The 21,624-nt window shown below is 38.3% G+C and overlaps 1 protein-coding gene across 3 annotated transcripts in view; it reads right to left on the reverse strand.

Moving 5' to 3' along the window:
* Positions 1–21,624, reverse strand: part of BDP1 (B double prime 1, subunit of RNA polymerase III transcription initiation factor IIIB) — a 79,059-nt gene that overhangs the window by 54,800 nt on the left and 2,635 nt on the right. For all 3 annotated transcript variants that reach the window (XM_046665805.1, XM_046665804.1, XM_046665806.1), the window contains exons 2-11: positions 21,057–21,333; positions 19,529–19,638; positions 18,643–18,702; positions 17,236–17,364; positions 15,969–16,102; positions 14,906–15,000; positions 9,363–9,417; positions 6,467–6,610; positions 3,157–3,441; positions 1,225–1,372 (exon numbers count right to left, since the gene is read on the reverse strand). In XM_046665805.1, the coding sequence (XP_046521761.1) occupies positions 1,225–1,372; positions 3,157–3,441; positions 6,467–6,610; positions 9,363–9,417; positions 14,906–15,000; positions 15,969–16,102; positions 17,236–17,364; positions 18,643–18,702; positions 19,529–19,638; positions 21,057–21,333 (1,437 nt within the window). The remainder of the gene's footprint in view (positions 1–1,224; positions 1,373–3,156; positions 3,442–6,466; positions 6,611–9,362; positions 9,418–14,905; positions 15,001–15,968; positions 16,103–17,235; positions 17,365–18,642; positions 18,703–19,528; positions 19,639–21,056; positions 21,334–21,624) is intronic.

Genomic DNA, 21,624 nt, shown 5'->3' on the forward strand with positions numbered 1-21,624 from the left:
AGTATCTCAAAGAGATATCTGCAATCCCATGTTTACTGCAGCATTATTCACAATAGCCAACAGATGGAAACAACCTCAATGTCCACTGACAGGTGAATGAATTTAAGAAATCTGATATATACATACAATGGAATATTATTCAACCATAAAAAAGGAAGGAAAGCCTATCATACACAACAACATGGATGGACTTTGCAGGCATTATGCTGAGCAAAGTTAGTTTGAGAGACAAAGCCAAATACCCTATGATTTCACTCATACGTGGAAGATTAAAAAAAAAAAACACAAAAACACAACAAACACACAGACACAGAGAGTAGGGGAAGCAGGGAGGGAGGAGGGCAAAAGTGGTAATAGGGCACATGTGTATGGTGATGGGTGGCAACTGGACTTTGGGTGGTGAACACGATATAGTCCACACAGAAATCGAAATACACTGACGTACACATGAAATTTATATAATGCTATAAACCAATGTTACCTTAATACAAAATTAATCAAGAAAAAGAAGGAAATCCTGTCACATGCCACAATATGGATGCTGTAACATTGAAAACATTACGCTAGGTGGAATAAGCCAGTCACAGAGGGACAAATATTGCATGACTCCACTGATATGAGGGTCTAAAGTAATGAAGCTCACAGAAACAGAAAGCAGAACGGTGGCTGCCAGGGGCTGAGGGCAAGGGGGAAATCAGCAGTTGTTCAATGGATACGGAGTTTCAGGCGTGCAATATGAAGAAGTTCTAGAGATGTGCTGTTCAATGCTGTGCTGACAGCTAACAATACTGTACTGTACACTTAAAAACTCTGTTAGGAAAGTAGATCTCATGTTCTGTGTTTTTTAACCACAATTTAAACAACAGCAACAAAAAACTCAGAATATATCAAATTCAAACTGCTGAAAACCAAAGATAGACTATCTTTACAGAAAATGATAAACCCATGCAAACACTAACCACAGAAACTGTAGTGCAGAGCAAGCATCAGAACGGAGTGACCCCAGAACAATGCCAGGTAAATGATAAAGGGTGATTCACCAAGATGATGCCACAATCCCAGCTAGGTGTGCACCTAACAACAGAGCTTCAAAATAGGTCAAGAAAAACACACAGAACTGAAAAGAGAAATGGGCCAATCCACAATTACAGTTGGAGACTCCACACTCTTCTCTCAGTAATCGGTAGAGACGTGGACAAAAGTCAGGAAAGAGACAGAAAATACCTTAATGAAACGATACGGTCAGTTTTTTCCTCAACCTTTTCACTGGAGGATAAATCCACAACATCATCTACGTTCTGTACACAGGAGAGCTTCTGTTCCTTATTGCCTTCACCTTCATTTATCTCAGGCCTTGAAGACTGACATTTATCTATGAATACAAAATGCATGTTATTCTAAAAAGTTATAGCAAAAACATCTATTTTTCAAAGCACAAAAGTATTTACATATAACATTGTCTTTTCCTATAAATTATTAATCCATTCAAGATTCAAGTTCCTATATGCAAGGCATTAATGAGCATTAAAGAAAATTCAATCAATTACAACTGTGTTTCAAGGATCAGCCCACATTTCCTGGGCAGTTCGTAGCATCTTCCTTTCATCTTGCTTAAATTTCTTTTTTTTTTATATATATATATTTTTTTTTTCTGCTTTATCTCCCCAAACCCCTCCCTGTACACAGTTGTATATCCTAGTTGCAGGTCCTTCTAGTTGGGGGATGTGGGACGCCGCCTCAATGTGGCCTGATGAGCAGTGCCATGTCCGCGCCCAGGATCCGAACCCCAGGCCACTGCAGCAGAGCGCTCGAACTTAACCACTTGGCCACGGAGCCGGCCCAATCTTGCTTAAATTTCAAGTGCTTAAATTGACTTCTTTTATATGTCTAGTTAGGAAACTAGAAGTGCACTTGGCTATTCTTCCACTTAAACATCATAATTAATAACAAGTAACAGCTATAATTTATTGAGGACTTACTAAGTGACAGAAACTCTAAGCCCATCAGATGAATATCTCATTTAATATTCAAAACAATCCTGTAAAATGTATTAATATTGACCTCAGCATAGAGAAAAAGAACCTGAGTTCAAAGATCTTAACTGACTTTATATTTAGCACATAAGAGTCGAAATCTAAACCAAGGTCTGTTTGATTTCCAAAACCCAATTTCTTAATCACTGAGCTATTCTGCTTTATACGTAACGTCTTCAATAGTCAGCCACAAAAGAGCATAACACTGTGACGTCTACAAATCATACTATGCTACCTATCGGGACTCATTTATTAAAATCACGTTAGTGAAGCTGAAATACATAAAATTTAAATTCTATAGAAAGGCTGTTCTCATCTAACACTACCTTTTTCTCCTCTCTTTATTTCACCATCTGCTTTTATTAATCTAAAGATGAACTCCCAAGGAAAGAGACCAAGACTTACCTAAACTCTCAGGCCCTACCCCCTAGTAACTCATAACTGTCAATATGTATGCATGCCAAGGGAATTAAAAAAAATAAAAATGGGAGGAATACTTATTCCAGTAACTCTTTTATAGAAATTAAACAACTTAGGGCTGGCCCGGTGGCACAGTAGTTAAGTTCAGCACACTCCGGTTCAGTTGCCTAAGTTCACGGGTTCAGATCCTGGGCACAGACCTATACCACTCAACAAGCAATGCTGCAGTGGCAACCCACATACAAAAACAGAGGAAGACTGGCACAGATGTTAGCTCAGGGCCAAACTTCCTCATCAAGAAAAAAAAGAAGAAGAAGAAGAAATTAAACAGCTTACTGTGGGTTCATAGAGTGGCTCTGAAGAGGGAGAACACAAAAACCCGTGATTTATTAACAGACACAAGTAATACACATAAAACTATACACCTGTGACTTCTAATCACTATTAACGGGCGTACATAGGAGGTAATGTATCTTAGAGACACAACAAGAGAGAAAAAAACTCTCCATTTCATTTTTTTACATTAAATTTTTTCTTTAAATTAAAAATAAAAGGGTTTAACACAATACGATAAATACAGAACCAATTAATAAGCATTATTAATTGCTACTGTCAAGAAGAAAGGCATTTAAGTTATATACCATTACTTGTACATATCTTCTCAAGTAATACAGGGGCTGTTAAAATATGTAAGAAAATTTACCTTTGTGTTTTTCTCCTTTGGAAGGGCCTGACTGAACAGTGGCATTTCCTGAAAGATTTTGTACTTCCTGTTTACCAACTTCATCCTGAGTCTTCCTTCTCCTTTTGTTTTGATTTAAGTTTGGTTCTAACACAATCTGTTCTGAATCCTGTCCCGATAAAGTCAGAGACTCTTCTTCTTCTCCAGCCGTCTGAGCATCCTTTTGAGATCCTTCTGGGTCTGGAATTTTAGTGCTCACAGACTCAGCTGCATCATCATTCACTCCTTCACTAGCAACTTTTTTCACTGAAAATAAGACACATGGTTATCAATATATAAACCTATAGAAAAATTCTTAAAGGTAGAGAAGATAAATACTCAAGGAGTCTTCTGTAGTATTATCTTTATGAGCAAAAATTTGAAGACAACCTGGGGCCCGCCCAGTGGCATAGTGGTTAAGTTTGGTGCACTCTGCTTCAGCAGCCTAGGTTCAGTTCCCAGGTGCAGACCTACAAAATCTGTCAGCAGCCATGTTGTGGCAGCAACCCACATACAAAAAATAGAGAAAGACTGGCATAGATGCTAGCTAAGGGCAAATTTTCCTCAAGCAAAAAGAGGAGGATTGGCAACAGATGTTAGTTCAGGGCGAATTTTCCTCAGGAAAAAAAAAAATTTGAAGACAACCTAAAATGTCTGAGAACGACTAAATAAGTTATAATATATTTATACTATAAAAATCCATGCAGCAAATAATAATGAGGTAGGCTTATATATAGCAATAGAAAAGATTTCAAAAATTACTGTTGCATCAAAAGTCAAGTTACAGAACGATATATATATTATGAACTCATTTTTATTTTTATTATTTTTTCTTTTTAAGGAAGATTAGCCCTGAGCTAACTGCTGCCAACCCTCCTCTTTTTGCTGAGGAAGACTGGCCCTGAGCTAACATCCATGCCCATCTTCCTCCACTTTACATGTGGGACGCCTAAGACAGCATGGCTTGCCAAGTGGTGCCATGTCTGCACCTGGGATCTGAATCGGTGAACCCTGGGCCACTGAAGTGGAACGTGCGCACTTAACCTCTGCGCCACCAGGCCAGCCTTGAACTCATTTTTATTAAAAACAATTACATATACTCTAAGACACAAACACATATATTTGCAGAGAAAAGAGTTTAGTAATAGTTACCCCTAAGAATCGGAAGAATTTGATTTAAGGGCAGGGTAGGAGAGAGAGTTCAAGAATTTTATTTTCTGTATCATTTGTTTGTCAATGAACAATCTTTGTAAGAAATATTTGTAAACAATTTCTAGTGCCCTTTCTATGAAGGCATATTAACAGCCAACCATATCAAAAGATGAAAACAATGAATTAAATTTAAAAAACCAAAACACAGAGATCACCATGGAAACTGCATCCAAACCAAAAGCAAACTTAGCTTCACAACCATGTTGATCAGACATCTTCTCTAAAAATATCTAATCTTAAAAAATAATAACACTCAATGTCATTTGCTTTTGTTAAAAAAAGCCAAAACAAGATTTTAAAACCAAGAAAATAACACTTGATTTATTCTCTATCAGAATAATAATCAGCAATTTTGAAATTCTGAGACTTGTAATAATACATCTGAAAAGTTCTCACATTAAATAAGATAGGCTGAGTTCCCTGTGCTGTCACTTGTGACACGACAATCACAAGATTAATATACCTATTTCAGTCTCCTAGGGCTAGGTACAGTCAGAATGAAATAACTTTGCAGTTATCTAGGCCGCCCCTGTGGCACGGCAGTTAAGTGCACACGTTCCGCTCCAGCAGCCTGGGGTGCACGGGTTCGGATCCCGGGTGTGGACATGGCAGCGCCTGGCAAGCCATGCTGTAGCAGGCATCCCACATATAAAGTAGAGGAAGATGGGCATGGATGTTAGCTCAGGGCCAGTCTTCCTCAGCAAACAAGAGGAGGATTGGCAGCAGTTAGCTCAAGGCTAATCTTCCTCCAAAAAAAAAAGAAAAGAAATAACTTTGCAGTTATCAATACTACTTTTTAAAAGATACAGGCACCAGGATCCAGAAAAAGAGAGTGCTAGACTGGCTCTGTGCAGGCTAATGGAGCAGGCCTCACTGCTGTCTTCCGAAGGCCTGCTTACGAGGCTGGTGCTGACCTGTTCTGGAACTCGGGGTGAGGAAGAGTTCCCACCAGCCTAACTGACAAAAGTGGCTCATGTGCGTAACTCATTTGTACAAATAAGGTGGTTTATGCTGAACAACTGCTTTCCTTCTGGGAGTCTCGAATTCTGGTACTTGCCAGCCAGAGGGTATCTACACAACTAGCCTCCAATAAAAAACCCTGGGCACTGGGTTTCTATCAAGCTTCCCTAGTAGACAAGTTTTTGTACATCTTGTCACAACTAGGCAAGGGGGAATTAAGCACGCCCTGTGTGACTTCATGGGGAGAGGACTCTGGAAGCCTGCACCTGGCTTCCCCTCAACTTTGACCTGTGTGCATTTTCCCTCTGCTGACTTTGCTCTGTATTCTCTCGCTGCAATACATTTCAGTTGCTAGTGCAACGACATGTTGAATCCTATGAATCCTCCTGGATGTCACGGAACCTGGGGTTGCACGGTCTTGGGGACCCCAACAAAGGCTCCCACAGCCCTAGGTTTGAGTCCTGCCTCTGCCATTCTTAACACTGTGAGACCTTAGAAAAAAGCGACTATTTCTGGATGATTAAAACAAACGGAAAGGGGCTGGGATGTGGAGTGGCTGACATACACGGTTCCCAACAGTTCCGGGATTCTTTACGTTATCCAATTACAGCTAAACAATGTCCTCATAGATCAGAGTTCAAATAGTTAAGAGAACATAAGCCTAAAAACAGAAATACCTACACGTAACAATTTCCTACCTGGTACAAGTTGACACTGACCCTCAGGAATAAGCTGTGCTCAAACAATACAATTTAGCCACGAGCCCAAAGTATTAGAGTTCCATTTTGTTTAAGTATTAGGATTTTGTCCCAGATTTGTTTTACAGAGGAAAATGATAAGTAACCAAACATGACACTTCAAAATTCTGATACTGTTTTATTAGCTACACTTATGTTCTAGATGCAAGAACGATGTCAAATAGCCCAGTCGCACCAATTGTGAAATTTAAAAGGGAGCTGCTGTTTTGGGTCAGATAACTGGAAAACTGAAGTAAAATCACTTTCCTCCACCTGGATACCCTGATGATCTCAACAAGCTGACCCACACGGAGACGTGAGGGACAAAACTGCAAGTCCATTACTATTAAGTAAAATAACACACTTTCTTTTAAAATAAATACCTTTTACATTTTTTCGTGGTTTAGAGGATTTCTTCTCCTTTAAACTCTGATTTTTAACGGATTTTTGTTTTCTTTTCTCTTCTTCAGCAAGAACTTTCTGAAGCAAATGAGCAAAAAAATCGAAGTCAAAAGGGCGCTTTTCCTCTGTTAAAAAAAAAAGAAAAAACTTCACATCTTTATTTTTAAAAAAGGAAAGGAACTTTCAAGTTTTTATTTTTTTAAGTATCATAACATCAAAAGCAAATGCGCTTTATCAGCAGAAGAATGGATACACAACTCTAGTCACTATAGTACCGTCCACAATAGAACACCACTGAGCAATAAAAACAAACTATTTTAGTTAAAAAAAGAAAAAATGAGGGGCCAGCCCCGTGACTGACTGGTTGGGTTCACACGATCCACTTCGGCAGCCCAGGGTTTCACCGGTTCGAATCCTGGGCGCGGACACGGCACCACTCATCAGGCCATGCTGAGGCGGCATCCCACATGCCACAACTAGAAGGACCCACAACTAAAAATACACAACTATGTACAGGGGGGCTTTGGGGAGAAAAAGGAAAAAAAAAAGGAGCTACTGATACAAGCAATGATATAGGTGAATCCCAAAAACATGTTGAGGGAAAGAAGCTAGACACAAAACAGTAAGTACTGTATGATTCCATGAATAATACATTCCAGAACAAGCTAAACGAATCTATGATTCAAGTGAAAATAGGGGTAGCCCTGGGTCAGGAGAGCAGCGGAAGCTGACCGGGAAGGGAAACAAGGGGACTTTCTGGAGGAAGGAAAGCGTTCCACGTCTTGCTGTGGGTGGTGGTCCCACAGGTACATGTTTGCCAAAACTCAGACTACAAATTGCATGGTGAGTACCTTATAAACCTGCTCTTCAACGAGGCTAGGGCGACTAAGGAATCCTCCGAGCCTACCCACCAGCAGATGCCCTCTCCTGATCACAACGCTTTCCCTACTAACTCTACTCTTCCAAACAGCAGCAAAGACGGAAGCAAACGAATACTGATCAGGACCACTCTCATGAAATACCCACCACAGCACTCTGTCAGAAGAGCAGTCCATGAGCAAACGGCATGGATCCACTACAGGAGTTAAGCCCCTGCCTGAGCCCTGCATCTAAAGACAGGGAATGGAGAGAAAGTGGTGCTCTGCACATAAGCCCCAAGGTCGGTCTGATGATAACACGACTGCAAGACTGCCTCAGAAAAAGAAGTATATACCAAAACAGAAATAAACTAGCCCCAGGACACCAAGCCCAAACCTGGGATTCCTGAGGCCCTGGTTTGCTGGGGACTCAGCCTTTATCTGTTCTGACCTTCCACAACAATGACTCTGAAAAACACAGCACTAAAATAATCCACAAAGGTGCTCAGAGGAATTCAAAATACAAGTTTTAAAAAGAACCGTTTGGATTTTAATTTTTTTCCACTACAAAGCACCAAAATCAGTGAATTTTAAAGGTATCTATTATGATGGTTTTAACAATGGCTCCACACCCTACAAAGACTGTTTATAGATTTACAAACTCTTTTCTGATTATAATGCGTTAAATATAATGAAAAGTTTCAGGACCACTTCTCTAAAATGGAGAGGGCTTGGGCCTGCCCGGTGGCACAGCGGTTAAAGTGGGCATGTTCCGGTTCTCAGCGGCCTGGGGTTCGCCGGTTCGGATCCCGGGTGTGGACACGGCACCACTTGGCAAGCCATGCTGTGGTAGGTGTCCCACATATGAAGTAGAGGAAGATGGGCACACGGATGTTAGCTCAGGGCCAGCCTTCCTCAGCAAAAAGAGGAGGATCAGCAGCAGTTAGCTCAGGGCTAATCTTTCTCAAAGAAAAAACAAATAAAGTAAAATAAAATGGAGAGGGCTGAGGAAGACAATAACCTAGATCTTCCCGGATCCACTCCTGGAAGTGGTTTCCCTGAGGGCCCAGTGCAACACCAGGCATAGGGCCCACTCATCTGCCTTAGGGTTTGCTCATAAAATAATTATAGATGCTACACAACCTAAGTCCTCTCTTCAGATTTTTTTCCTAAGATTAGCACTATGACAAAAGGACACAGATATATTTATTAATCAAGAAATGTTGATAATTATCTTTCAAACAAAGAATATAGGAACTACTTTAAACAGTACTACATTTAATTCTGTTTTTCTTTACAAATCCCTTTTGTCTTTCTCTGAACTTGAAAAGAAAAAATGTTAATTTTAATGAGGTTAGTAGAAGCTGAAAGATATATATACATCACTCCGTCAAATCAGGTCTAAATTTAAACGCCATCTCTTCAGACAGAACTTCTCTGACCACCCAATCTAAACATCCAGCCCCTAACACACTCTTTCCATCTTCATAGAAATTATTCACTATCTGAAATTATCATGCTTACCAACTACATCCCTTCCCCCACCCAATCAGACTTAAGGCTCTGAAAGCAGCATTCTCGTCTGCGCCGTTCCCCATTATAAACTCAATGCCTACACCAGGGACTAGAACGCAGCAGGTGGGCAGTACTGTTGACTGAATGACTGACTGACTGCTGGAAGGAATCAGCTAGAGTACAGTATCTTCCAGAGACAATTAACTCCTTCTTGAATACAGCTCCCCCAGAATAAAGAGCACTTGGAAACGGTATCTCCAGCCCATCCGAAACTTCTTGGATCAGAACTCTGCTTACTTGTTTCTTGACATCTTAGCTAACCCCTGCTTATAGATCTGTATCAGCTGCCACACCTACGCCACTAAAGAGAAACCTTCCCAGTCTTACCCTGCCTGTGACGCACAGCACAGAACAAATCGAAAACACATGGGAACCGAAGACAAAAAGAACGGTCATGCTTTAGGCTCGCCAAACGATACACCGTAAAAGAAGGCTTAATACTTACGGAACGCCTTGTCTATTCTCCAGCCATTTGTTTTCTCTTCACGTTTAAATTTATTCTGTTAACAAAACAAAAAAACCTATAGTAATTTTCTCCCATTAAACAAGTGAAGATTATGTTTAAGGAAAAAACAACAATAAGCATTAAACTGAAAGTTTTATAATAACGTATGATTCTCTAACAAGTAAAATGTCTTTGCCCATAGGCAAGTTACTTAAACCTCTGGCTTTTTCAAAATAGGGATGAAAATTTATACTGAGCTTCGTGATCCTCCTTATGATCAACAGCACAAATCAGCAATGGAAGCTAGATTTCCAGAGGACGAAAAACATAAAGTCAACTAGCATGGAAACAAATCAAACTGATCATTGATTAAGCTAACTATATTAACTCTTTAAAAACTAATGCAGTCACAGCAAGTCAAACCTCTTACATTAGTATTCTGTTTTTCCATGGCATGGAGGGGAGGCTGTTAAGAAACAACCAAGCAAAGTTTTGAAGCAGACCAAGTTTACCTTTGGAAACTTCTTTATATTTGGGCACATTTCCATACTTTTCTGAGCACCTAAGACCCAGATTAACTACATAAGATGGAGACAGTTAAGGTTTAAGGCTTAATCGATCCTAAGGTTATTAAGAAGCCTGAGGGTGTAACTCTGTGTCTGAGAATGTCTAATCATGCATACATCCTGGGAGAGAGAACAATCCACCAATCTCTCCCTCTACAGATCAATTGTCTAAAACTTTTATTAAAAATACAAAAATAGGGGCTGGCCCCGTGGCCCAGTGGTTAAGTTCGTGCACTCCGCTGCAGGCGGCCCAGTGTTTCGTTAGTTCGAATCCTGGGCGCGGACATGGCACTGCTCATCAGACCACGCTGAGGCAGCGTCCCACGTGCCACAACTAGAAGGACCCACAAGGAAGAATACACAACTATGTACCGGGGGGCTTTGGGGAGAAAAAGGAAAAAATAAAATCTTAAAAAAAAAAAAAAATACAAAAATAAAACTTTTTTTGAAAAAAAAAAAAGAGAGAGAAAATCACAGAAAACAAAGGACCTGCTTCATGGCCCCACGCCCTGTTCCCTCTGAAAGAGCCAGAGCACTGAGCAGACCGTCACGGCAGCTGCTCTCCTGCATCTCCTGCGCATCCTTCAAGGCCACAGCCTTACACTCGACAGTTTAGCCTGCCAATGTTCTAAAAACCTCATATGACTTTAACATCTTTTAATCAACAAGTTACCCCTCTTTTCCATTCCTTATTTTTCTTTAGAAAACTTATTACAGAGTAACAGAAAAGTTTTCAAGGATGATCACCTTTTTCCCTTAAAAGATCATATTATTCTTTAAACATCTTCTCAAAAGTTAACAAAAGTACCTCCATAATAAGTGACAGGCCATCACCACAAAATCAAACATCCTGAGAGAAATGCCGATAGGCTTTAGGCATTATTCCATTCTAAAACACTGCTACAGCATATTTTACCTAATTGGGAATATAATTCAGAACAATTGAAAACTTCTTTGAAGAACGTATTGATACTGGTCATTGATTTCACAGGCAAGAACCACTGTAAGGCCAAATTCCATGATCATAAAATAAATTTCAAAATCTCTACCTCTGGCCCCGACAAAGTAACTGGTTATGAGCTGGATCCATACATTCAAGGCCACCATAGATAACTTTAACAAGGACAAAACAAATGCATCAACTATTTCCAAGCACTGGACAACAGGCAGAGGAAAACCACAATCCCAGAGAGAAGGGAAACACACAAGATGTACCAACGTTCACCCTGGTTCTTTGCCTGACCTAAATTTCCCAACCGATGAAAAGGAGATAAAGGCCAATCAGATCATAGAGATCCCACTGAGCTGAGGAGGGAGAGAAGCTTTATGGATAGGGTTTTAGAGGGAAGAGAGCTATGAAGGGAAGCCTCACAAGCCTGGTGGGAGTACCCCCTGAGCCTTGGGCTGCATCTGGGCTGCACATGCCCAGAGCACGAGGCCTAGTGGAGAACAGCTAGCATACGGATGAGAGCAGAAGAAAGATACTAGAAGTCACATAACACAGTGAGATGACAGTTCTAGCCTATACGAATGGAAAGACTTTGTTAACACCCAGACATTCAGCTCAGACACCAAAAAAGGCACCACTTAGAGATAAGGACCACACCTCATAGCAGCCTTTCTCAATCGGGGTTCTAGCATGAGAATTAAGTCCTAATGCCCTAAGGCATCCCCTATGTGTAATGAATTACCTTCTCTTCTATGCATCTAGAACGGATGACCATCCTTGGAGAATTTAGAAAACAGTAACTCAAATTGTTTTCTGTGGTTCACATGAGAAACCTAGAGTACAGACCAGTCCAGAGCTGCCTTAATCAAGCCTAAAACCAAGCCTTGACAGAAATGAGGAGAGATGGCAGCATATTAATTGCCTTCTAGAACAAAACTCACATTTAAAGAAAAAAACCCATAATCCAGACACCGTACACACATCATCCATTATTGTCCAGCATGCAATAAAAAACAAAACACAAGACATGAGAAAAGACAGAAAAACGTGATGCACAGTGAAGGAAATAAACAGAAGGTCAGTTAAAGATCCCAGTATGACCCAAATGTTGAAATTAGGAGACAAGAAAGTTAAAGCGTCTGCTACAAATATGTTCAAGGATTAAAGGAAAACATGAAATGAACAGATAGGGAAATCTCAGCAGAGGAACGGAAACTAAGAAAAATAACCAAGTGGAAATTACGGGAACGAGAAATACATCAGAAATGAAATATTTATTGAATAGACATAATAGCAGATTGAAGATAGTAGAAGACAGGGTTAGTGAACTTGTGACCACAGTGACAGAGACTAACCAAACCAAAACAAAGATCGGAAAAAATGAATATACTAACTCAAAAAGACATCTGTACCCCCATATTCACTGCAGTGTTATTTACAATAGTCAAGATGCAGAAACAACCTAAGTATCCATCGAAGAATGAATGGATAAAGAAAACTTGGTGTAGGGGTGTGAGTGTGTGTTACACAGTTTTGCATGCACACACAAACACGCACAGGTGCACACGCACACACACACACACAAAGGAATATTATTCAGTCATAAAAAAGAATGAAATCTTGCCATTTGAGACAACATGGACATTATGCTAAGGAAAGAAGTCAGAGAAAGAGAAATACCATATGCTCTCTCTTATATGTAGAATCTAAAAACAATGAATAAAAAAACAAGCTCATAGATACAGAGAACAGATTGGTGGTTGCCAGAGGCAGCGGGTTGGGGATGGAAGAAATGGGTGAAGGGAGTCAAGAGGTAAGCAAATTAAAAACTAAAAGAAATCTTTTTTTTTTTTTCAAAGATTGGCACCTGAGCTAACAACTGTTGCCAATTTTCTCTTTTTCTTCTTCTTCTTCTTCTCCCCCAAGCCTCCCAGTACATAGTTGTATACTCTAGTTGTAGGTTCTTCTGGTTGTGCTATGTGGGATGCCACCTCAGCATGGCCTGATGAGCGGTGCCATGTCCAGGCCCAGGATTCAAACTGGTGAAACCCTGGGCCACCACAGCAGAGCACGTGAACTCAACCACTCTGCCACAGGCCCGCCCCCAAAACAAATCTTAACCCTCAATGTGATGGTATTAGGATGTGGGGCCCTTGGCAGTGATTAGGTCATGAGGACAGAGCCCTCACGAATGGGATTAGTGCCCTTATAAAAGGGACCCCAGTGAGCTCTTGCCCTCTTTCTGCCATGGCAAGATACAGTGAGAACTCTGCAACCCAGAAGAGGGCCCTCACCAGAACCTGACTATGCTGGCCCCCGATCTTGGATTTCCAGCCTCCAGAGCTGTGAGAAATAAATTTCTGTCTCTTATGAAAAAAAAAGAAAGAAAATTCCAAACAATATCCCTCATGAACAAAGATACAAAAAATCCTCTGGAAAATATAATAAAATTCAGCAATATATAAAAGAATAATACAGTATGACTAAATGGGATTTATCCCAGGAATACAAGGTTGGTTCAACATTCAAAAATCAATGTAATTCACTAGTCCATATTCACTTTTCTACAATCTCTCCAAAGACTTGCTGGAACCACACCAAATTTTTAAGGGAAGAATCTAAATGATTTGTTTTGTTTTGCTTTGTTTTTGCTGAGGAAGATTCACCCTAGGCTAACATCCATTGCCAATCTTTCACTTTTTTTCCTTTATGTGAGCCACCGCCACAGTATGGCCACTAATATGAGTGGTGCAGGTCCGCACCCAGGAACCAAACCCAGGTCGCTGAAGTGGAGCACACCAAATTTAACCACTAGGCCACCCAGGCTGGCCCTAAATGATTTTTAAGAGAAATCAGTCTAGTTACAAACCTATCATTAATTACTCAGATCTGGGAGTTCTCCTAGACAATCAATTTCTAGGCTTCACAGAACTTCAACATTTTATTCTCCTTATATCAAAGATCAATATTAGAAAAGGAACATAAAGAATATAAACAATTCTTCATTTTTTGCAGAAATACAGTAACTATTACACTGTACAGTGGTACCCAGGCGAATGATCCATGCCTAGTCTAGTGAAAAAAAAATCTATCTTTCCTAACAGTCCCTTTAATTAATGAAGGAAAAAGCCCGTGGTTGGACAAAGATCTCATCACTAAGAACTGGAAAGGCATTACAGCAACATTGTGTTGGAGTGCACTCAAATGCACTCCAACCCAGGAAATACGTAATGACATTTCTCAGCAGAGGGAACTATAAAACGGAGAAAGTTGGGGCCGGCCCCGTGGCCGAGCGGTTAAGTTCCCGCGCTGCGCTTCGGCAGCCCAGGGTTTCACGGGTTCGGATCCTGGGCGCGGACACGGCCCCATTCGTCAGGCCACAATGAGGTAGCGTCCCACATGCCACAACTGGAAGGACCCACAACTAAAAAGATATACAAATATATACTGGGGGGATTTGGAGATAAAAAGCAGGAAAAAAAAAGGAAGACTGGCAACAGTTGTTAGCTCAGGTGCCAATCTTTAAAAAGAAAGAGAGAGCTCATCCTCTCTGGAGCACTAAAGCATCACTGCCATCAGTGCTGCTAACAGCGTCACCAGCTGTCCCCAGAGTCAAGGAGGTCAGATAACGGAACTGTGCAGCTCGGCATGCTTCTCTCAAGCCTTCCGAGGAAATTCAGAAATAGATTTTGCATCCAAAAAGCTACCCTTAACCCAAATATTGTGGTACTCCTTCTTCATTATCTAACTCTTCTATTATCTTGGTCTCAGTGGCTTTATTGGCACTCCCTCAGATCCATCTTAGAAGTGGGCAAGATATAAATAAGAAAATACAACATTCAAGTTATGGAGACTGTACTCATTAGAATTGAGAAACACTACATTACTTTTGAGCTACAAAGAGGTATAGACGTACCAAAACACACTAGTGGAAAAGGGTGGATGAGATTTAAACCAAAGGCTAACAACACAGTATTAGGAATTTTGGGTCTCTTTCCAATCAACAAATAATAATGCATTTACTTTACCTTAATTTCTATCCTTGCTCTGTGAGGAAAAAGCTGTCCAATCATAGAAAAGTCAGTTCCCACCATGCTGATGGCTAAAAAGAACATATCTGTTTCTGTAAAAATAAAAGATGTAGAGAGACTGAAGATTAATCTTCTCAATATTTCAGAGGGAAAAAAATTTACATAAGTATATATTTTGAGTTAAAAATAAATTTCACAGTAGTTGTTTTTAATTAAAGTCCAGTAAATCTTTAGTCACAGAAATGTTTATGTACATATACATAAACATATTTCAATTTCATTGTCAAGAAACTCTTGAATCTAAAAACATCTTCTTTAAACTTTTATGTAGAAACATGGTATAAAAAATTGGCATGCTCTTACCAAAGCAGTTAGAATAAAACAAAAAACCACATTCTGCCTATCTGGTCTCAAAGTGCCCTGAAAAAAACTGTCAGTCATAGCCAGCACAATGTTACTGTTATGTAAGCAACTAAGATATGCTAAGCAGTATGTGAAACAAAGTAACTAGAAAAATACACCAGAAACTGTTAATGGAAGTAACCTCGAGAGAACAGGATTGCAGAAGTCAGAGAAGAGACCCACAGTCTTTTTTTCACTCTATGTTACTCTGTTGTTTGAATTTTTTCCCAAAACAATTATTTTTATAATAAAAATAAGCGAAAATATGCAATAGGTATTATATACTTTTTTAACAGCATAAATTTTACCTTTTAGAAACTTTATTACACTATATTATCTGAGGTAGAACATTATGAGCATTAGAAATATTGTTAATTTTTCATCAAAATGGTAACTGCTGTACAGGGATTTGACAGAGAGAAAAATTCCAGCCAAAATGACCATAATGCTAACTCCTAAGAAGATTTCTAAGAGGAAGTCAGAGACACAATCCCATGGCAGGGGCAGGGGGAGGTGCCAATACAATCAGGCAGAGAGGAAACAACATGGTGGTTTTCATCTTATTTACTTAGAGGAGACCTGGTTCAATTCAGAAACAGAAAATAACTCACTTCATTTCAAATAAATAATCTACACAAGTTAAAATAAAATTAGTTACCTTTATTTGACCATGGTTTAGAATAATAGTTTTTCCTAAAGCTGGAATATGTAGTCGTAGAACCACGCTCAAAGATAGGATCATTTTCCTCAACAACACAGGGACCTTTTGTCCTTAAAACTTCTACAGTTAAACTGAAAGAAACAGTTTTAAAGAGATTCACACTAAAGACAAGTAAGGAAACAAACAGTAAATGAGATTTGAATAGCTATATTTTGAAATTTACCATGACAGAGTGATATGAAAAGCATAATAATGTACATTGAAGGTACGCATATCTTCCAAGAATCCACTCATTTTCACTTAAAATGTGATGGCCAGGGAGTAAGAATAAATGCCAACCTTTTTTTCAAAATCCTTAATAGCAATATAAAATTCACAAAATATTTTTGGGCCATCTAAAACATCATTTGTTTTATGGTCTTCTGCATGTCTCCTATATTCAGTATACATACTATCTAATTGTTCTAGACCCAACAGGGGATACTGAGAAATACAAGCATTTTATATTTAAGTTTTACATTCCTGCAAAGCAATTTATTATGCTTTTAACTATTAAACGACCAGTAAAATTTATCATAAAATAATGGAAAACATCATGTAATAGCAATTCTTATTGACAGTATTACATTTATGTTTAATTAACATAGAATTTCTATGCTATAAAATTATTTTTTACTAATTAAACTGTCAGAAGACTTTCCATCCCTCTTTTTTATTTACTTACTATTTCATCTTCTTTTTTTAAAAATATACTTTGGAAAGACAACCAAATTCCACAATGCCAAATTTAAGAAATTTAATGTTATAACTGAGAAATTAAGCCAAAAAGTGAATTAAAATATGTTAAACCTACCATTTCATTGCATTTTCATTAGTTATTACCAGACACAAAAATACAGTGTTAGTTAACAATATGCAAATTTGAATATTGACTTCAAGACTGAGTCAATCTTTAAAATCTATCCTCGGTGGAGGACAGCACGCAATTATTTCAATAGCTGGTCCCAATTACCAGTAAAGTTAGTAACCATGATGGTAGGTTAACAGATGATAGGTCAATAGTACCATATTCTCAGACAATACACAGTATTAAAAAAATGGCTAAAAATTAAAACGAATCTAACCCACCTTTCTATTTACAACAACCATTATGCAAATATAAACATCAGAGTCTAAGCGACAATGACAGATACGGAAACTCAATCTCTCTCATTAGACAAAGCATGTTTGATCTCACCAAACCATAATCTTTTTTTTAACTTACCTTTCTTCATCCAAAATAATAGAACCATCTTCTGCCACTTTCACTCGAGGAACCAGCAATGGTCCTTCGTCCATCTCTTCCTCGACTTCATCCTCATCTTCAGCCTCAGGAGTACTCTTACTTTCTTGCCTGCCAAATGGAAAGACAGATTAATTCACATATGACAAGTGTTCCCTCAATACTATGAACTTCTGAAACAAATTCAACTTTCTAACTATTTGCAACTTTCTCTATAACCTAACTGAAAATACTATGTGATGTGTTGTTTATGACATGGCTATAAGATTTTCTCAAATTTTATCTAGTAGCATTAAATAAGAAGGCTTTATTCTCTTTGAAAATAAAGAGAAACAAATGCTCATCTTTTCTATCTGAATAGAGTATCAGAGGAAACCATCCAGGAATTATGAAATTAACAAAAATAACTCTTACAGTTACATAGCATTTGTTTCCAGATCATTTTATTAACTCTTCAGAATAACCCTTGAGGGTTAGAATTTTCACAATCATGTGAGGGTTGGAGAAGATACATAACTTTTGCTCTAAATTTCACAACAGTAAGTCTTGACCGAAAAGCCAAATGTGGTTTTCCAAATAAAGATTCCAAATCCCATTTACTTTCCATTCAATTAAATTATCTCCTTAAGCTTTTAGAACTCCTAAAGTTCTGCTTTAAAACAATGTGGATTCTAAGCAAAACAGTGATCATTACTTAATAATCCTTTAAGTAACAACCAGAAAAATCCCGATGTTTCTGCTAATTTTCCGCAATCCCTCATCTTGAATTACAAGGCTACAATAACTTCCTAAGAGGTCTCCTGGAGGAATTTCTTGGGAGTAAGCTAACATACGACAGTGCAACGTGGAAAGCAACAGCGAGTTTGTACAAAAAAAGATGGCTAGTGGCATCAAAACTGTACCCATTGCAGGACAGCAGACATGGAATGCTAAAGAAAGGAAAGATATACACACGCTTGCTGGGATAGACACAGAGGGGAACTACAATGATATACTAAAAACTTGGTTAACAACTGCTGCCTCCAGGGAGAAGAACTGCACCAGACGGGAGAAAAACAGAGCTGGGAGACTTCTCAGGGTACTTTTGCTTCTTTTGAATTTTGTATCGTGGGACTAGCTTATTATTCTAAAATAAAACAAAACTCTTTTTAATCCTAAAAGCTTTAATTTAAAATCATAACATTGGCCATTTATACATGTAATGCACAAAGAGCGTGGTCTTTCATATTGATTTAAATCAGGCAGTAACTTTTATTCTTGTTAGTGACCCTATTTAAAAACTCCTATCACATGTATCTGACTATAACAGGAAGCATCATTTGATTCCATTTTTTTTTAAAGGTACCCATAACAGAAGATATTCAAAAAAGAATGAGATGAGATGCTTACTCTCTTGTCTGGACTGGTGTCAACGATTTTTCAGTTTTCTTTTCTTGTTCCAGTGAAGAACTATTAAACACAAATAACAGAGTACTTTTTAATAAATAATTAATTTACATTTTACGATCTACCGTAACACTGCTATTAATGATGGTGTGGTCCAAGAGTCAATTGTTCAGTCAAAAACTTGTGTCATCAAGTATAGATAATTTGTTAGGCCCTAGCAGAGAATGATCTCTGCTGTGACTCCTCAGTGAAGGAAGGCTCCCAGTCCTGAGGCATGATGCAGCCTAGTGGCTTATCTCCAACTCCTAGATGTTGAATAGCTCAAAACCCAGGTTTCTGGCCCTTCTTTCAACTAGTCAAAGACCTGGTGAAGCTAAAAAAGGCTATACTGAAAATGTGCCACTACTTCCACATCCACCTGCTAAACCACCACCACAACAATGAGATTTATCATAACTCTGCCTCCCCAGGCTAACCTGGATTAAAGCAGCTTTGTTCTTGGAGGATTAGTTAATAAATGACACTGTATTCAATCAGAAGGAAGAGCATAAAAATTAGATCACCCCTCTAAATCAGGTTATAGTGTACATGAAATAGAAACTGCCGTCTTGATTAGAGAAAAGCTGTCTAGTTGGTGTTACTACATCTTGGTACGATAACAAAGGAAAACTATTTTTAATCTCAGAGGTAAAGGGCATCATTCACCATCCCAAGAAAGCAGTTACTTGAAATAACCCTCTTTCGTGTTAAAGAATTCTATGTAAAAGGACATTCATATGTGCTATAAAGTTTGTCAACGTGCTTTTGGAAAACACGAAACTGTACTCTACAAGTGATACTTAAATCACTACATACTCAAAGAACTAAAACAGAAATAAAGTTTACTTACGTCATTGGATTGTTATCTGGCAGGTAATATATGAAGTCTCTCATAGTCATTTTTGAACGATCTGGTGGCCTCTGACTTTCATTTATGGCACACTTGTTTTTCCATTGCTTCTAGATACACAAACATACACACAGATCCATTTTTATTTTATAAATATAGCATTTCAGATGTACCATATTCCAATACAACTCACTGATGCATTCAAGTGCTTGACTATCATTGCTATCACAATTATGCCTAATTTTAGGAAAAATTTCATAAACTGAATATTAAAAGGTTGCAACACATTAAAGAATTTTAAAAACTACCGTGACTGGGACTGGATAACAGCTCAACGTATAAAATCATGCTTACTGATGCCTTCTAACTACAATAGTTTACTTAAAATTTATAAATACATACTTTTGTTTACCTTGTACTGAATCGGAATTCTGTGTATTTTATAAAAACTCTTGAAGCAAATGTTTAATTTTTAATTTCCCAAAATAAATCTAATGAAGCAGATACTATAAAACATAGAACATTTTTACAGGCTTAGATTTTAGAGGATACGAATTCAAACCCTATATCCTCCACTGATGTTTGACACAAAGCACATAACCTTTCTGAGTTTGTTTCTTCCTGTGTAAAACAGTGATATCTACTTCACACAGTTGAGAGAATTAAAGAGATAATGAATATAAAGCACCAAGCTAAGTGCCTTCCTCTTAATTAAAAAAATAAAGAGCATTCCATAATTACTTATAAGAGCTGCCATCTGTGGGGCCTTACTGTTTGCCAGACACTGCTCCAAAGGGGTTTTACGTGTATTAGCTCGTCTAATCTTCACAACCCTCCAACGAGGTAGATATTAGCATTGGTCCTATTTTACAGACAAGGAAGTAGACCTAGAAGGATTAATTAAATTTCCCAAGGTTACACTGTAAGGGACGAATCTAAGATTCAAACCTTAAGTGTCTAACTCCAGACCTTGCATGCTTCACTACTGCTACACTGCCCTCTCAGAAAAATAATCAACCTTCGAGATTACAAAGAACACAGACTCTACTATATGCATACATGAAAATTCTTCCCATTTATAATTTTCCATATTGTCAATTTAGAAAACATTACCAAATCATCTGTTCAACTGTACTTGTCTTAATTCAAATGATATAATTCATGTCACTCAGACATCCTCATGAAAAATCTGACTGAAGGTTTATTTTATAAATAAGCTTGTGTGTTTGTGTGTGTGCACATGTTGTGTATAAAACTTCTATTTCTGGCCTGCACCAAAAATAATGAAAGACATAGTTGAATAAAATATATAAAAATTAATATCATGGGAAAAATTGCTTATTAACTCCACAGTGATTCTTAATCATCCTGTTAACAAAACAGAACATTCTATTAACATAATGGATGTTACTCAGTTTTGTCCCCTTCAAAATGATACACATGCTTATTTTTCCTCCCAATGATGCTTGACTAAGATAAAAACAGAAATCTAGCAGGCAACATCAAAATTCTGATTTTTCTCCCTTACCTTCTCTTTCCTCAATTCTTCTTTCAACATTTCTCTCAGTTTCTGGGCTTTATATATTCGATATCTGTCTGAGCATGGCTGTTTCTCCTTTGCTGGGACAGGGTCTGGCTGTGGAGCTTCTTTATTAACTGGAGATAAGGGGTGAGGTTCTGAAGGAACGCTGACACTAGGCTTAACCAGAGTAGGGGTACGTGATACTCGCTTTTTTCTCTGTGAAACAGTAGAGGAAGATTTACCGGATTCTTCAACAACATTCTCACCATCAGGCTTTTCATCACTGTTAAATTTAAAAAAGAGAAACAAAGGCACCAGAGATCTTCTTTTAAATATTCTAGTTTTGAAAATTAGTCTGGTAAAAACCTAAAACAGTAAAGTCTCACTACTAAAAAATCAATGACTTTAGAAATATAATTATGACAGAAGTTGCAATAAAAACTTTGTTTAGCAAATCTTTTTAACAGATACGTAAACTCTAACGGAGACTGTTGATCTTCTTTTCCAACTTCAAGTCCCTAAGCACATTAGAACACATAATTTTCCCTAAGCACGTTAGAACACATAATTTTCC

This window comes from Equus quagga, chromosome 7 (genome assembly GCF_021613505.1).
Source record: "Equus quagga isolate Etosha38 chromosome 7, UCLA_HA_Equagga_1.0, whole genome shotgun sequence".
Taxonomy (NCBI): Eukaryota; Metazoa; Chordata; class Mammalia; order Perissodactyla; family Equidae; genus Equus; species Equus quagga.